This window comes from Suncus etruscus, chromosome 4 (genome assembly GCF_024139225.1).
Source record: "Suncus etruscus isolate mSunEtr1 chromosome 4, mSunEtr1.pri.cur, whole genome shotgun sequence".
Lineage (NCBI taxonomy): Eukaryota > Metazoa > Chordata > Mammalia > Eulipotyphla > Soricidae > Suncus > Suncus etruscus.
Genome location: NC_064851.1, coordinates 6317479 through 6334775, shown reverse-complemented (window position 1 = coordinate 6334775; position 17297 = coordinate 6317479). Strand labels below are relative to the sequence as shown.

Sequence of the window (17297 nt, the reverse complement as noted above, 5' to 3'; positions counted from 1 at the left end):
GGCCCAAAAACCAAAATAAATAAATAAATAAATAAATAAATAAATAAATAAATAAAAGAACCAAGATGGGCAGGAGTGATAGCACAGTGGGGTGGGCATTTGCCTTGCATTCGGCCAACTAGGTTCAACAATCCCTGGCATCCCAAAGGGTTCCCAAGAGTAATTTCTGGGTGCAGAATTTAGAGTAAGCCCTGAGCACTGGCAGGTGTGGCCAAAAACTAGCAGCAAACAGCTCATGAATGAGTGATCATAACAGAAGTTCTTTGTTCATTTGTTTGTAGACCTCATATATTATTATTGTTGTTCAACACTCTGGAAACATTTTCTAAAAATCTAACTATCAGTTATTGTATCTTTTTGATTAAATGATTGCTTTGTGATATAAAAAAAAACTTAGGGGATAGAATGATAGCGCAGTGGGAAGGGTTTTTGGCCAATCCAGGTTTGATCTCTAGCATCCTAAATGCTCCCCTGAACCTGCCAGGAGTTACTCCTAAGCAAAGAACCAGGATTAGCTCCTGAGTGCCAAAACGAAACAAACAAGCAAAAGCATCTGTGGTGAAAGCTAAGAGGGTGGACACGAAAACAACAGGAGTGCACAAAAAAATGAGAGAAGGAGTGAGGGAAGGAAGGAAGGAAGGAAGGAAGGAAGGAGGGAGGAAGGAAGGAAGGAAGGAAGGAAGGAAGGAAGGAAGGAAGGAAGGAAGGAAGGAAGGAAGGAAGGAAGGAAGGAAGGAAGGAAGGAAGGAAGGAAGGAAGGAAGGAAGGAAGGAAGGAAGGAGATGGAGATAAGGGGGACAGCTCTTACCCTCTGCACAGACTTGGGACACTGGGGAGCCCAGACAGAGCTTCTCTGCCCACAGTCTGGTGCCCTTTGGAGCTCACTCTCCACTGTCATCCAGGCCGCACCTACAGTCTCAGTTATAAAGCAGCCTATGAAGCAGTCCCTGCCGTCAGCCTGCAGCACCTGGGGCCCCTGGACCTGCCTCTGTCTGTCAGGGTGTCTTTGTAGCTCCTCCAGGATTCGAGGAACATATGTGAGGAAATCCCCATGGCGCGTGTTGACTGTCAGGACTGGCACATGCAGGACACGAGGGGACCGGTCACACCTATCTCCTCGTCACCCATAGGGAAGGATGGTGGGGTCAGTGTCCTGGGGGAGCAGAGTGGGGCCCGATTAGGACACATGGGGATATCCCTGGTGAGGACGGCACTGAGGCCCATGCTAGGTCTGGCATTAGGCGCCTGAAACCAAACCTGATGCCTGCTCTGCGCACGCCCTCTGCTGGTCACACAGGATCCTGCAACCCAGGGTCTCGGTTCCCTGGAGGTAACAGGCAGGGTTGGGGTCCCATGTGGTGTAGGTCATTCCCAGGATCCCAAGGTCACACCCCGCTGGAGGTCACTCCCAGAAGAAGGATAGGTGGGTCTATATCCCCTCATTCACTCATCTACAAGTTTATTTTTGGGAGAGATGGGTGTGGGCTAGCATTGCACAGGAATCACTCCTGTTGGGCTCAGGGAACCGTATGGGATGCCAGGGACCAAACCCAGGTCAGCTGCATGCAAGGCAAATGCCTTACATGCTGTGCTATTGCTCTGACCCCTACACATTCCTTTTCTTTTTCATTTTATTTTTTTTTTTGGTTTTTGGGCCACACCCGTTTGATGCTCAGGGGTTACTCCTGGTTATGTGCTCAGAAATCGCCCCTGGCTTGGGGGGACCATATGGGACGCCGGGGGTCGAACCGCGGTCCTTCCTTGGCTAGCGCTTGCAAGGCAGACACCTTACCTCCAGCGCCACCTACCCGGCCCCTTCTTTTTCATTTTTTTTGAAGGGGGGTGTGTGTCACACTTAGCAATGCCCTAAGCTCTGCACTAAGAAATTATTCCTGGCAGCCTTGGGGAGCCATATGGGATGCCAGGGATAGAACCTGGGTCAGGGCCCGGAGAGATAGCACAGTGGCGTTTGCCTTGCAAGCAACTGATCCAGCACCAAAGGTGGTTGGTTCGAATCCCGGTGTCCCATATGGTCCCCCGTGCCTGCCAGGAGCTATTTCTGAGCAGACAGCCAGAAGTAATCCCTGAGCACCACTGGATGTGGCCCAAAAACCAAAAAAAAAAAAAGAACCTGGGTCAGCTGTGTGTAAGTCAAACACCCTGCCCTCTGTACTATCACTCTGGCTCCCACAGTTTGTTTGTTTGTTTGTTTGTTTGTTTTCAGCCATACCTGGCAGTGCTCAAGGGTTGCTCCTGGCTTTGCACTCAGGAATCAGTCCTAGTAAGCTCAGGGGACCACATGGGCTGATGGAGAGCCAATCTGGATCGCCTGTATGCAAAGCATTCCCCAAGTACTGTCTTTCTAGAGGCCCCTCCTACATTCATTTCTTTTTTAGGGGCCACACCTGGTGGTGCTCCTGGCTCTGTGTTCAGAAATCCCAACTGGCAGGCTCAGGGGGCCAGATAGGATGCCCGGAATTGAACCCAGGTCTGTCTTGTGCAAGGCAAACTCCCTCCCCGCTGTGCTATTGTTCTGCACCATTCATTTTCAATGAACAAACAGGGTAGACCTTCCCCATCACACATGCAAAGTTAACCCCCCCCCATGACTAACAGGAAGTAGAATTAGGACTCTACATGGTGCCCAAGTCCTGGTTCCCAAACCTGTGGGCACGTGGCCATGAAATAAAGGAGCAGAGGAGATTTGTTTTGCTAATTAGATGACTGTGAGATCAGATTAACCCGGATTATCGAGGAGACCCACATAATCCGTGTTGTTAGACATGTGAGTCAGGGGTGGCTCTGAAGGTCAAAGCGAGCCTGAGCTAAGGAAACCCAGAACTCGCTAGGAGCTAGAAAAGAGAGGGCAGCACTGCCCTGCGAGAATCCCAAGTAAAGGTGTGCCTGACTCAGAGAGATTCGTTTCAGACGATTGACCCCAGATATGTAGCTAATACACTCCGGGGGCACGTGGCATTTATTTATTCACCTATTTAGTTTTCTGTTTTGTTTTGTTTTGGGGGGGTTGGACCACACCCGGTGATGCTCAGGGGATACTCTGGGCTCTGTGCTCAGACATCGCTCCTGGCTTGGGGGACCATATGGGACACCAGGATCAAACCCAGGTCCATACTGGGTCAGCTGCTGGCAAGGCAAATGTTCTCCTGCTGTGATATCGCTCTGGCCCCTATTTACCTATTTATTTTTATTTTGGGTAACACTCCAAAATGCTCAGAAGTTATTCCTGCCTCTGCACTCAGGAGCTACTTACTCCTGGAGGTGCTCAGGGGATCATAAGGGATGTCGGAGATCAAACCCCAATAGGCTGGAGTCCTCCCCTTTGTGCCAAAGCCCCCACTCAGGGCTTTAACTCTGACCCTTGAAGGACATCCTCTGGATAATGATTCCCAAGTGTTCATAGCCCCATTTTCACAGTGGCAAGCAGGCAGGCAGGAAAGGGGGTATCGGGCGCCCACACTTCAGTTTTCTGTGGTTGGAGAGATAGTCCGGGAGGTATGTGCTTGCTTTGCATGCAGTCCAAAAGGGGTTCGAGTCCCGGTATCCCTCTAACCTGCCAGGAGTGCACAGAGCCAGGAGTAAACCTAAGCACCAAAGAAAATAATTTTGGGGGGGTGTTTTTTTGGGGGAGCCACACCCGTTTGACACTTAGGGGTTACTCCTGGCTAAGCACTCAAAAATTGCCCCTGGCTTGGGGGAACCATATGGGATGCTGGGGATCGAACCGTGGTCCTTCCTTAGCTAGCGCTTGCAAGGCAGACACCTTACCTCTAGCGCCACCTCTCTGGCCCGAAGAAAATAATTTTTTTTTTTGGGTTTTTTTTTTTTTTTTTTTTGGTTTTTGGTTTTTGGGTCACACCCGGCGGCGCTCAGGGGTTACTCCTGGCTGTCTGCTCAGAAATAGCTCCTGGCAGGCACGGGGGACCATATGGGACACCGGGATTCAAACCAACCACCTTTGGTCCTGGATCGGCTGCTTGCAAGGCAAACGCCGCTATGCTATCTCTCCGGGCCCGAAAATAATTTTTTTAATTAAAATAATAGCATAGCGAGGAGGGCATTTGCCTTTCACCTGGCCAACCCAGGACTGACCTGGGTTTAGGTCCCAAGTATCTCATAGGGTCCCCGAGCCTGCCAGGAGCAATTTCTGAGCTCAGAGCCAAGAGTAACCCCTAAGTGCTGCCAGGTGTGGCCCCAAAACAATAAATAAATAAATAAATAAATAAATAAATAAATAAATAAATAAATAAATAAAATTTAAAATAATAATAAAACCAGACTTCAGTTGATAGGGGTGAGTGATGAGGGGACCGGAGTCTACTGCACACAGACACACACACATACACACCTATGAAACAGTTTCTCCTCCTCCTCCCTATCTCTGACCCTCCTGGCTGGATTCCCCCTGTTGAGAGGGAGGGTACTGAGGAGATGCTGGCAGGAAGTACACAGGACAAAGCCAGGGGATGATGCAAAGTGTGAGTGGGTGGGACCCAGGCATAAGCCTCATAGAAGGTGGCCCAGCAAGCAAACCACACCTGATGTCACCTGGGGCCATCAGGGAGGAAGGAAGGTGCTGCTGAAGAGAGAGGTGTAGAAGCTGGATTTTAGGACTCGAAGAGCTGAGTTTTAGGAAGGAGATGAACAACATTGTACAAGATGGAAAGATGCCTTTTGGAAAATTCCATTTGACCGGAAGACAGAGCAAGCGTGGTCAGGAAGCTCCCCTGGGAGTTGTGGTGGAAACAGACATGGGACAGATGGTCAGGTCACGGTCAGGCCAAGGGTCTGTGATGGGTGCAAGATCACCCCAACTGCCATATTTCCAACCTCGGGTGAGCAGGTCTAAAGCAGGATCACATGAAATAATCCAAACCAGGCTGAGGGTAAAACGAGTGTAGTCTGATAATCTTCTACCTCCTGTACAGAGCAAGTTGCCTGCCAGAACTGTCGTTTTTATTGAGTCCAGAGACCACCCCCAGGTAGGGGGTAAGGATAGAGTAAGGACAGGTAGCTCAGGCTATTCTGAGCCAGTCCCGCTCAGGTTTGCATGTAAGGCAATCTTCCTTTTGGGGTGAAACCAAATTGAAAACAAATAGATACAAAGGAACCAGGGGTGATCTTTGTTTTGGATGAAAGAGGAGAGCTTCTATTTGAAATAGGATCTCAGCCTTAGGCCAAAATCCAGGAGCCAGAGAAAGACCCAGCAGTGAAACTCGAAATGAGCCAGATCCCCACGGAACAGTGCAGAAGGCAGAAGGCCCAGGCAGTCATGCATAGGGTAGCCTAATCCCTGAAAGAGTTTGGATCCGGGGCTGGAGAAATCACATGGAGGTAGGGTGTCTGCCTTGCATGCAGAAAGTGGTTCAAATCTTGGCATCCCATATGGTTTCCCGTGCCTACCAGGAGTGATTTTTGAGTGTAGAGCCATGATTAACCCCTGAGCGCTGCTGGGTGTGACCCAACCCTCCCCAAAAAAGAGTTTGGATCCACCAGTGGGGGAGCTTTCCTAAAGTAGAGATGCACCCTCATTTCTGTAAATGCCAGGAAATAGGGTCCAGTGAGCTTCTTGATGGAAAGGAGATGGCCAAAGTAGGCAGGAAAGTGGCAAGATGAAAGGACCAGCACCAGGAGGACAATCAAAGGGCAAGGGGCTAGGAGGGGACATGAGAGGAAGACTGGAGTGGGGTGGAATCGAACAGCCACTTCCCTGGGACAGTCGCCTGGCATGCAAAGTACAGACCAGACTTCACCTTCTCAGACACCAGGCAGAGAACTCGGGTTGTTGGGTGTGGCCAACAGAAGTGGCTACTAGCACAGGATCTAGTGAGGAAGAGGAAAAGGTCCCACCAAATCCTCCCCCACCAGGAGGTGTTGGTAACCATGGGAGAGAGAATTTGGGTACCACTGTGGGAGTGGATGCCAGATTGCCGTGGGCTGAGGAGGGAATGGGAGGTGAGAATGAAGACAGCCAACATGGACCCCATTTAGGGGATGGTTGGATGAGAGGCGGAGGCGAGATTCTCACCTCCTGCCTCCCAAGGCTATCTTCCAACTTTTGCAGGAAGTTAGCAGAGATGCTGGGAAACATGGCGGCCCAGCAGACAAGCCCTAGGCTCTCACCGGACCAACTGAGCTGAGGCCCACAAGGGCCTAGCACACCCCAGGCTGCCAGCAAACTCCAATCTGCCTTCTGCTGCCCCAATTCAAGTCTGGGACTTTGGGTACACCCCCTCCCCGGGGATTTCCTGTGACTGAGTCAGAACAGGCTACTGCCTGCCTTAAAACTCTCCAAACTGGGTTGGAGCAATAGCACAGTGGGGAGGGCATTTGCCTTGCACATGGCCAACTTGAGTTGACTCTCTAGCATCCCATATGGTTCCCTGAGTCTGCCAGGAGTGATCCCTGAGTGTAGAGCCAGGAGTAACTCCTAAGCATAACTGGGTATGGTTCTAAAACCAAAAATGGAAAGAAAAGGAAATAAACAGGGCCAGAGAGATAGCATGAAGGTAAGATATTTGCCTTGCATGCAGAATGACAGTGATTTGAATCCCAGCATCCCATATGATCCCCTGAGCCTGCCAGAAACAAGAAGCAATCTCTTTTTTTTTTTTTTTTTTTTTTTTTGGTTTTTGGTTTTTGGATCACACCCGGCAGTGCTTAGGGGTTCGTCCTGGCTCTACGCTCAGAAATCACTCCTTACAGGCTCGGAGTACCATATGGAATGCCGAGATTTGAACCACCATCCTTCTGCATGCAAGGCAAAGGCCCTATCTTCATGCTATCTAGCCAGACCCCAGAAGCGAGTTATGAGCATAAAGCCAGGGTTAACCCCTGAGCACTGCCAGGTGTGACCTAAAAACCAAAAAAAAAAAAAAGAAATAAAGAAAAACAAAACTCACCAAATAGTTTCCTCCCTTACCATCCCACTTTACCCCAGAGTAGTCCCCAGCTCCTGGAAGCTTTCAATCTTTGGGATCCCTACCTGTCTCCCCTGGGAAGAGAGTTTGGGGCCATACTCAGCTTGAGGCTTCCTCCTGATTCTGCTCAGGAGTCACTCCTGGTGCCCAGGGAACCACGTGCTATGTCAGGGATGGACAGGGCTAGCTGCACCAGGCCAGTGCCCTCCCTCTTTCTTGTCTCCACTGCTTGCCTTTTTATCAACACCTGCCACATTTGGGCTCCCAGGCTCACTGGGGGCTCCCCCAGAACTGTGCTTCTGACCCAATTGGACTCCTCATAATATCCCAGCATCCAGGGAAGAAATGATTCTGTCAATGTCCAATCATCTAAAGTTTCTGGCCCTTCTCTGAGGCTGTTAGAGGAAGTCCAGCTTCCTTCCACTGGACTGTGGTTCTAGATGCAATAACTGTGCCAAAGGATGGAGGTGAGATGGGCCGAGGAAACTGTTTAAAAGGTTGATTTCTAGCTCTACATGTAGATGGCAGGGTCTGGTGCTCAGCATCATGTGCCCCACCTTCACCCCTCGTCTTCAAATGCCTTCTGTACTTTATGCAAAGCACATAAAATTCCTTGCAGTCTCAGAGTCATGGGTTCCAGGATCCTAATACCTGAAATTCCCATAAGATAAACATCTAATTGTAAAATACCATCTACAGGGCCCAGAAAGATAGCACAGCGGTGTTTGCCTTGCAAGCAGCCATCCAGGACCTAAGCTGGTTGGTTCGAATCCCGGTATCCCATATGGTCCCCGTGCCTGCCAGGAGCTATTTCTGAGCAGACAGCCAGGAGTAACCCCTGAGCACCGCCTGGTGTGCCCCCCCCCCAAAAAAAATCTACACAAATCTAGAGTCTAATAAAGTAGTATCTAGAGTCTTTAGAGTCTAGAGTCTATCTGTGTTGTTGGGCAACACCCAGAGATGCTCAATGGTTACTCCATTGATGCTCGGTGGTTTCTCCTGGCTCTCCCCAGAAATCACTCTTGGCAGGCTCTGGGGGACCGACCATATGGGATGCAGAGGACCAAATCCTGGCCCAACACATGCAAAGCAAAAGCCCTCCCCGCTGTGCTATCGCTCAAGCCCCATCACTACATTTATTATGTCAAATCAGTAACGGAAACCCTCAAGACAAAAAGGCTGTTCAAAGTTTGTTTCTTCCACAATGAGAACTTCCAGAGGGGCTCAGGCACGCTTAAGACGCCTATGAGCGAGACCACGCCTCCCTGACCCCTAAACCACGCCACCTTTCCTTTAAACCTGACGTCACGAGGGGCCTTCGACCTTGATCGGCATCCGAAGTCACCAATCAAAAGCGCCGCTTGAGGTCCACTTCCGGCGGTGGGGGCGGGACTTCCTCCCTGTTGCTAAGACACTCGCGCCTTGACAACCTGGCGGGGGATGCGCTAAGGGCTGTCCCGGCGGGAGCAGGTGAGGCCGCGGGGCGCGGCGGGCCGGGCAGCGGGCCGGAGTGGGCCGGGCCGGCGCGAAGCGGGCGCCGGGACGGCCTGAGTCAGGCCGGCGGGGCCTGGGCCTCGGCGAGGCCGCACCTCGGTGATCCGCCTGCGGGGGGCTCAGCCCCGGCTCCTCCTGGTCGATCTTGGCGCTGCAGGTGCACCCCTCATTCTCCTTTCTCGGGGACCCCCGCCGCTGCACCCCGACATTCGCTCCGGCCCGCCAACGGGCCCCGATCGCAGTTTGACAGCTGCGGGGCAGTTTGACAGCTGGCTGGGACCCTCCCACTTTGGGCCTCAGTTTCCCCATCCTTCTAGCACGCTCCCAAGGTCTTTTTGGGGGGTGCCCCCCAGAAGGGTCCGCGTCCGGAGAACTTGGGGGACTTTATTGTGAGGGATCCCCGCCCTCGTTTCCTAACTTCCCTGGACCCCAGTTTGAGTGCAAGGGAGACAGCTCCCGTCACTGACCCTGGTGGAATTTTTTTTTTTGGGGGGGGTCATACTCAGTGGTGTTCAGGACTTAACTCCTGGCTCTGTGCTCGGGGATCACTCTTGAGGGGTGTCAGGGCTCAAATCCGGCCCCCTGTTGAAAGTTGAGGGGTCATACTCAGTGGTGTTCAGGACTTACTCCTGGCTCTGCTCAGGTATCATTTCTGGAGGGGTGTCAGGGCTCAAACCCAGCCCCTCCGGGTGCAAGGCCATGTCCCCCCTGCTGTGCTGTGGCTCCAGCCGCCCCGCAGGGAGTTTTGAGGTGGACCCCTCCCATAAGACTTTAGTGTAAATGAAGTTTCTTCCTCTCCTCCATCTCTGCCCACCCACCTTTTACCCATCCTATCACTTCATTTCTTCATCTGACCCTCCACAACCCAGATCTGCACCTTTACTCTTCCTACCTGGCTCCATGGTCATGCCTGGAGCATGGGAGCAAGAGAGGGTCAGGGGAGAGGCTAAACTACACCCCCCCCCTTTGCCTACCTTATCCCCCACTGACACTCAGGGCGTTGTGAAACCCAATGCCCTGTGTCTCCACTAACCATCTGTCCTCGCTGACACCCCCTTTTCCCCAGGGATGCCATTGGCCACTGCCAGCCTATCTCCTCTCACCTCCAAAGGCTTTGATGAGGGGATGGTCTGACCAATGCATTCCACAAACCAACCCCACCCCTGTATCCCCCTGTTCTGCCCCGTTCACACAGCTGCTGCGGGAATAGTTACCCCAAATGTGCAACAGGCTTCCTGAGCCAGGTTTTCAGGCCCTTGTCTAGTTAGTTCACAGCCAAGTCCAGCTGTGAATGCCACCTTGTTTTCCTCTTCTCTATCCTCCAATCATGGGAAAGTAACTCATTCGATGAGCCTGCGATTAGGTGGGACCTGGGTTCAGATTTAGGCTCGTGGCATGCAAAGCCTGCCCTTTGCCCACTGATCTCTCTCTCTCCCTCCCTCCCCTCTCTCTCTCCCCCTCTCTCCCCTCTCTCTCTCTCTCCTCTCCTCTCTCTCCCTCCCTCTCACTCTCTCCTCTCTCTCCTTCTCTCTCTCTCTCTCCCCCTCTCTCCCCCCTCTCTCTCTCTCCTCTCCTCTCTCTCCCTCCCTCTCCCTCTCTTTCCCTCTCTCCTCTCTCTCCTTCTCTCTCTCTCTCTCTCTCTCTCTCTCTCTCTCTCTCTCACACACACACACACACACACACACACACACACACACACACACACACGCAGCAGTTCTCAGGTGACCGTAAGCCCAGCTCAGTCAGTGCATGCAACTCGAGTGCCCTCTCCACAGTGCTATGGCTCCAGCCCTTTGTGGTACCTCTTGGTCTTCTGGTCCCTGAGGATCCTTACAGCCCACTCCACCAACACTCCTGGCCCCCAGCCTGTGTGCTCCTTGTAATCTCCCCCACAAACCCTAATTGGGCATGAAGGGCGTGGAAGGAGCCTCATACCCAGCCCCAGTGGCAGCCTCTGCGGGGCAGTGGCGGGCTGGGTGCTTCCAGAACTGGGTTGGGAGGTAGAAACACACCCGTGGGGAACAGGAGCGGGGAACAGGAGCGTTGGGTGGGGCAGGGGTGTTACTGCAGGGGCCAGAGCAGTGAACAGGGGCTATAGGCAGAGCCAGGCACCAGGCTGGGCCCCACAGTGTGGGCTGGGGTTAGGGCAGGAGCATCTGGGCTACATGAGGCCAGTTCCTGGAGTCTCTGCTGCTCAGCCCTTGCCCCAGCCAGCACCCACACCCCTGCTCGAGGCGAGACGCCTATCCAGTGGGACCCCTGTGGGAATCAAGCTGTCCTTGATTCACTCGTGGAGATCGAAGGTCCAGCCTGTGCTCTGAGCTGGGCACTCAGTTTCTGGATATGGAAATAAGGGGTGTCATGTGGGTGGGGTGTCCTAGCCAGTCACCCACCCAGGGCCTGGCAGGGCCTGGTCCTCTCTGTTTAAGTTTCACGACTGCCCTGGGAGGCCGAGATGTCTGTGTGGCTTCAAAGAACCAGGACCACATGCTTAGAGCCTGTGGATGGTGGGTGGGAAGAGCGGAGGCCGGGCACCCAAGGGGCACCTAGCGCCCTCAGCTCCCCGAGTGACACTCACGGCCCTGCCTGCTGGTGAGCAGAGATGCAAGTGTCGCCTGGGCCCCAATGGCACTGCCACCTCCCTGTTGGCAGTAATGACGATGACAGCCACTCCTCGCCTCCTGGGGCTGGCGTCTCGCCAGGCTCCACACCCACTGGCCACTTGGAACCCAGGAGGAGACACAGAGGCGGCAGTCTGGAGGCACCACAGAGGCCACCCAGACACCTTGTCACTTGTCAACTCAGCCCCGGTATTCCCTGTTCTCAGCAGCTCCCCTCTCTGGCACCCACTCCCAGCTCCCCCAGACTGGCTGCGCTCCCAGGGGCGGTTTGAGGAAGTCCCACACGACGAGGCCCCACTCCCGCTTGCTCCGGCGGTAGCCGGAGTGGAAGGACCATGGGAGAGACGGAGGGCAAGAAAGACGAGGCGGACTACAAGCGGCTGCAGACCTTCCCCCTGGTCAGGGTAAGGCCCGGGAGGTTGGGGCGGTGGGGTGGGCAGACGCCCATTGTGTCCCTGTGCTCTGGTCCAAGATCTGTCCTACCGTCCTGCAGACCTCAGGGCCGGGGCCTGACCTCTGGGGCTCAGCTTGGCTCCGGCTGCCCAGCCTGTGCCTTCAGCTCTGTGCCTTCGATTCCCCCTCAGCACTCGGACATGCCTGAGGAGATGCGCGTGGAGACCATGGAGCTGTGTGTCATGGCCTGCGAGAAGTTTTCCAACAACAACGAGGTACCACAGGCCAGCCCATCCCGGGGATGAGGCCCGCTCTGGAGCACCCCCTTTCAGCGGCTCTGGTGTCTGTGGGCAGCCTGGGTGGGGTACCCACTCCAGACAGAGAATAGAGCTGCCGGGTGTGATCTCCCTCTCCACTTACCCTGCCTCCTGCGCCCTTGACCATGTCCTGTTCCCCCCCTCACCCCCAGAGTGCTGCAAAAATGATCAAGGAGACGATGGACAAGAAGTTCGGCTCCTCGTGGCATGTGGTGATCGGCGAGGGCTTCGGCTTTGAGATCACGCACGAGGTGAAGAGCCTCCTGTACCTCTACTTCGGGGGTACCCTGGCCGTGTGCGTCTGGAAGTGCTCCTGACCCTCCCCCTGCCACAGGACTTTTGGAGCTTCGAAGCCCCATGTCCCCGCCCTGTGCCCCGTGTGTGGTGACCCTCCCTCAGAAGACCCCGGGACCGCAGGGCGGCTGCTCGGGGAAGGGGACAGGGGACAGGGGGAGCCGGTCTTACCCCCACAGTCCAGACCCCTAGCTGGCCGACCGCCCCCTGCACTGCTGCCAGGTGTCCGCTCCTGCCGGTCCCAGCCATACCCTCCCCTTCAGGGCGCTGGCCGGAGTCCGCTCGCCCCAGCACACAGTGACCCCCAGAAGCCCCTTCTCCGACCTGCCCCCAGGCTGCGCTGACCGGTGCCCAGCCCGACCACCACGCAGGGGCGCGGACACTGCCCATCAGGGACACATCTTGCTACTTTGTACTTCTCATCACCGCTGCTTTTCTAGATGCTTTTTGAGTGTGGGGAGAGGGTTTTGGTAGAGGGGCCCCTATTTTACACAGTGGACTTATTTATATAAACATCTTGGTTTTTACAATTAAAATGACAAAACTTGACCTCGGCCTCCGTCCCCTTGAGATTGGGGGAGGCAGGACTGGTCCTGGCAGGCTTCTGCCTCGGGGGGCCCTGTGAGTAGTTGCATACACCCCCCACCCCGTTGCAGAGCTGTGAGGAGCCCTCCATCACTGGTTTCACTCCAGCTCAGTGGTGCTCCCTAAGGATCTCTGGGGGAAGTACCCATCCCACCCTGCCCTTGGAGCCCACACGTGAGTGGCATATGGGGGTCCCCAGAAAAGTGGGCCTTGGGGAGGTGAGGCCCAAAAGGGTCCCATACAGACGGGCGTCTGTGGCCTGTCCAGGCAGCAGGGGAAGGGGACACCCTAGATTCAAGCCTAGGTAGCTACTCCCAGCTCACTCCACCAGGGAACACTGCCACTGTGGGCACAGCCCTGCCAGGGCTCATTCCAGCTGTGTCCGTGAGCAGCTGAAGACAAGGAGACAAGCCCCCACCTTGTGATCCCCTCACACAAGAGGGGTCTGCGACAAGTCTAGGCCCCCCACCCCGGCCTTGGCTGCTCAGACCCAGCTTCCCGCCCCCATAGCCCTTGTGGCCTTGTCAGACCATCCAAAGGCCCTGCCTCTGGGTCCTCCTGCCCAGGGAAGTCCCACGTGGGTCTCCAGCTCCAGGTTGGGGTGCTGAGGTCGGTGAGGAGATGGCAGGAAGGCTGAGATCTGCTTTTTCTGCCAGAGCCTGTGGAGAAGTTTCTAGAGTTTTGCTCAGGGCTCTCAAGGCCACGCCACTGCCTGCTTCATGAATAGGACTGACAGGCAGCAGGGGTTTCCCTTGGTTGGGGGCTCCCAGCTAGGGCCGACATGTCACCCCCACTCCTTGCCAAGGAGCCACAGAGTGGCTTTGGGAGAGCCTCCTACTGAGCCCGAAGCTCCCCAGAGTGACCCCACAGTTGTGGGGAGACACTAGGTCTGGACCGGAAGCTACCCTGTTTTATTTTCCCTTTGTTCCCCTGAGGGTTTGTATTTAAGGCAACCACCGCCCACTGCCAGCTGCTGCCTTAGAAAAAGGCCTCGGGGCCCCGGAGAGATAGCACAGCCAGCCGATCCAGGACCAAAGGTGGTTGGTTCAAATCCCGGTGTCCCATATGGTTCCCCGTGCCTGCCAGGAGCTATTTCTGAGCAGACAGCCAGGAGTAACCCCTGAGCACTGCCGGGTGTGACCCAAAAAAACTAAAAAAAGAAAAGAAAAAGGCCTCGGGGCCTGCGGGGGCCCAGAGCAGACCTGGAGTTAGCGTCCAGCACCCCGAACCTGCAGGCAAGAGCGCCACCCCGGCTCCTCTCCCATTTCCTCCTCTGTAGGTGAGGGGTGAGCACTCCAGTGGCCCCACACCACAGCAGTGCAGTTAGAGGGTGACAGGTTCCCAGAGTCCAGCCCCCAGCCTCCCCACAGCAGTCATAGTACTTGGATCGAAGGCTCACTCCTGCCCTGCCCCATACACCCACTTAGATCAAGTGGGCCATGCTTTCAAATTGGAAGAATGAGTCAAGAGTGGTATCCTGACCCTCGGGTCCCCACTGTGCTAAAGATGGGAAGGTGTGTATGGATGGGTGGACAGACAGACAGATGGATTTATGGGAGGTGATGGACAGATGAATGTATAGTCAGATGAATGGGTCTGTGGATATATGTTGGATGGGTGATGGATATATGTGAGGATACTGAGTAGGTGGGTGGGTGACTGTTGATGGGTGCTGAGGAGATGGGAGGATGATGGGTAGGTAGGTAGATGACCCATATATGGGTTGATGGACAGGTGATGAGTGGGTAGAAAGTTCTCTCCAGAATACACCAACAAGAAATCAGTGACAGATAACAGCGCCCTGCCCTGTCCCTAGGTATCCAACGCCCTTTGATGGGTTTCCAGGCCTCAGATGTGCAGTTCACATCAGTCCCTTTTCTCCTTCCCTAAAATATAGTGATCCGGAAGCTGTGAGTGTTTGCCCAGGTGGGAGCACCTAGGTCAAGGACAGCAAGAAGCAGGAGGGTCAGACACTTGGTCTCCCTGAGCCTGTGGTCTGAGTGAGCCCCTTCATCTCCTGGGGCTCAGTTCCTCATGAGTCCTTGGGGGAAGCTTTGTCCTCCCCAGGAACCTGAAAATAACCAGGCAGCTACAGTCTACCCAAGTGTGTCCATTGAGCCATTGGCCGGGCCCGCATCTGTTGGCTGTGACAATGGCTCCATTGTCACCTGCTGCCAAGAGCTTCCCCGCCACCATACAGCCAGCGACACTCTTTGTGGTGCCGAAGATGAGCCCAGGGACTCACCCAGGCAAGGCAAGAACTGAGTCGGGCCACACAGCCAGCCAGGCCTTCTGCAAGGTGCTGGGTCCGGGGCCTGGGAGATGTCAGGGGCAGTCTCTGCTTCTGAGCTGCTGGCCTCTGGCCCTTCACCGAGCCCCAAAGAATAGCCCCACTTAACAGTTTCCAGTTCCTAATGTCAAACTTCAGGGCAAACAAAACTTTTTTTTTTTTTTTTTTTTTTTGGTTTTTGGACCACACCCGGCAGTGCTCAGGGGTTTCTCCTGGCTGTCTGCTCAGAAATAGCTCCTGGCAGGCACGGGGGACCATATGGGACACCGGGATTCAAACCAACCACCTTTGGTTCTGGATCGGCTGCTTGCAAGGCAAACACCGCTGTGCTATCTCCCCGGGCCCCAAACAAAACTTCTTTATTAAACCCCTGAGCCTTGCGCAGGACTCACTGACTATTGGCGTCCCCTATTGGTTTTCAAACCTCTTCTGGGGCAGGGACTCCAGTCGAGTGATATGTTTGCACAGCTGTGGGGGCAGCTCTGGGGGCAAAGGGATATCATGGTGGAGAGGGCCAGAGGGGTTTTGAGGACAGAGAGGGACACTGGGACCCAGCCTGGATCCAAACTGCACTCAAGCGGTGAAGCAGGAATGTTGGGGTGGTCCAAGTGAGGGAGGACTTTGGGGGAGTGGAAGGGCTGGAGCCCTGTGGCCTCCTGAAGTGTAGATGAGTGGGGAGGAAGTGGGGGGCAGGAACAGAACCCAGGATGGACATGAGACAATATTGTTTGCTGCCGGAACTGTCCCTGGGACCCCTCAGTCCTGACCCCTCTTTCCCTTCCACCACCTCCATCTCTTTCTCCTTGGAAGACTAGAAACAGGGTCCCTGCTGCAGGGTAAGTTGAGTGGCCATACTCTGGGGGTGCAGGGAAGCCTGGCTGTAGGGCACTGTGACCGACAGATTCTGAGGGCCCCAGGGAGTGAGGAAAGGTTAGAGCTGGACATCTGAGGCTGGGCAAAGTGTGTCCAACCCGTAACTGTGACCCCCAGAGGGCTTCCTGTAAGAAAGAGCCAGGCTAAGAGGCCAGTAGCCTACCTGAGCTGCCAGTCAAGGATGACATTGGCTCTGGGTACATCCCCACACCTTCTCATCTCCCCCACTGTCCCTCACCTCAGTGCACTGTAAACTCCTTATAACTCCCCCCCCCCAACAATCCCCTTCAACTCTCCTGGAAGGAGCCACTCAGTTGTTTGTGTCCCTCTGAGACATCCCTGCTCTGTCCGCGCTCCTCTGTACCCCACGGGTATGTTTGTGGGACACATTCGGCCTGCCTTCCAGAGAGCCCTGCCCGGGGCCTGTCCCTCTGCCCTCTTCTCTCAGGGTGACCTTTGTCACTGAGTTGCTGAAGGCTTGGGCGGGTCTCACTGCAACTGCTGGTGTAGGGCGTCCTCTGGTGGCCACAGTGTTCATAGCAAGGTTCGCTGGCCACTATCCCCTGGGAGAGCACTTGGAGAGGACAGGGAGAGGACTGGGCGTGGGGAGGGACAAAGAGGGGAGAGCACACTGGGAGACTCTTGGGTGCCTGGCAGGACTCATGTACCTGCCCTCACATGGCCACCTCTTTTTAATCAGGCCATCTATATTTTTGGGGGGAGGTCACACCCAGCAGTGCTAAAAGGTTACTCCTGGCTCTGCGCTCAGAAATCACGTTTTTTGTTTGTTTGTTTGTTTTGGGGTCACACCCGGCAGTACTCAGGGGTTCCTCCTGACTCTACTCTCAGAAATAGCTCCTGGCAGGCTCGGGGGACAATATGGGATGCCAGGATTCAAACCACCGTCCTTCTGCATGCAAGGCAAATGCCCTGCTTCCATGCTATCTCTCTGGCCCTCAGAAATCACTCTTGGCAGGCTGAGGGGATCATATGGGATGCCAGGTTTCGAACCGGAGTCTGTCCTGTGTTGATCGTGTGCAAGGCAAACGCCTTACCGCTGTGCTATCTCTCCAGCCCCATAGGCCATCTTTTATTTATTTTATGTATTTGTTTATTTATTTTTTTGTTTGTTTTGGGGTCACACCCGGCATCGCTCAGCGGGTACTCCTGGCTCTACGCTCAGAAATCGCTCCTGGCAGGCTTGGGGGACCATATGGGATGCTGGGATTCGAACCACCATCTTTCTGCATGCAGGGCAAATGCTCTATCTCCATGCCATCTCTCCGACCCCTACAATCAGTTTTATCAGGCCCAGTGGAAACAGGTGTACAGACTTGGAATCAGTTTACACGAATTTACACTTCATTCATAAGGTTTATTGAGTTTATTGAGCACTTCCTGTGTGCCTTCCCTGCGCGATGGGCACAATTCAAAGGGACCCGACCCTCAAGGCTCCACTGCAAGGTCCGTCTTGTCATCTAACCTGCTCTCT

General features: G+C 54.5%; 1 protein-coding gene across 1 annotated transcript; it reads left to right on the top strand.

Annotated features, from left to right (window-relative positions):
• The first annotated feature begins 8336 nt into the window (after positions 1 to 8336).
• DNAL4 (dynein axonemal light chain 4) lies at positions 8337 to 12606 on the top strand. Its single transcript, XM_049771744.1, has 4 exons — positions 8337 to 8408; positions 11260 to 11457; positions 11638 to 11721; positions 11916 to 12606. Exons 2-4 carry the CDS (start codon positions 11389 to 11391, stop codon positions 12078 to 12080), a joined length of 318 nt encoding a protein of 105 aa, XP_049627701.1. The 5' UTR covers positions 8337 to 8408; positions 11260 to 11388; the 3' UTR covers positions 12081 to 12606.
• Positions 12607 to 17297: the final 4691 nt, after the last annotated feature.

Coding starts and splice junctions, on each gene's coding strand:
- DNAL4 (XM_049771744.1), top strand. CDS start 11,389: ATGGGAGAGACGGAGGGCAAGAAAGACGAGGCGGACTACAAGCGGCTG. Junction 11,458..11,637: donor AGACCTTCCCCCTGGTCAGG/GTAAGGCCCGGG, acceptor ATTCCCCCTCAG/CACTCGGACATGCCTGAGGA. Junction 11,722..11,915: donor AGTTTTCCAACAACAACGAG/GTACCACAGGCC, acceptor CCTCACCCCCAG/AGTGCTGCAAAAATGATCAA.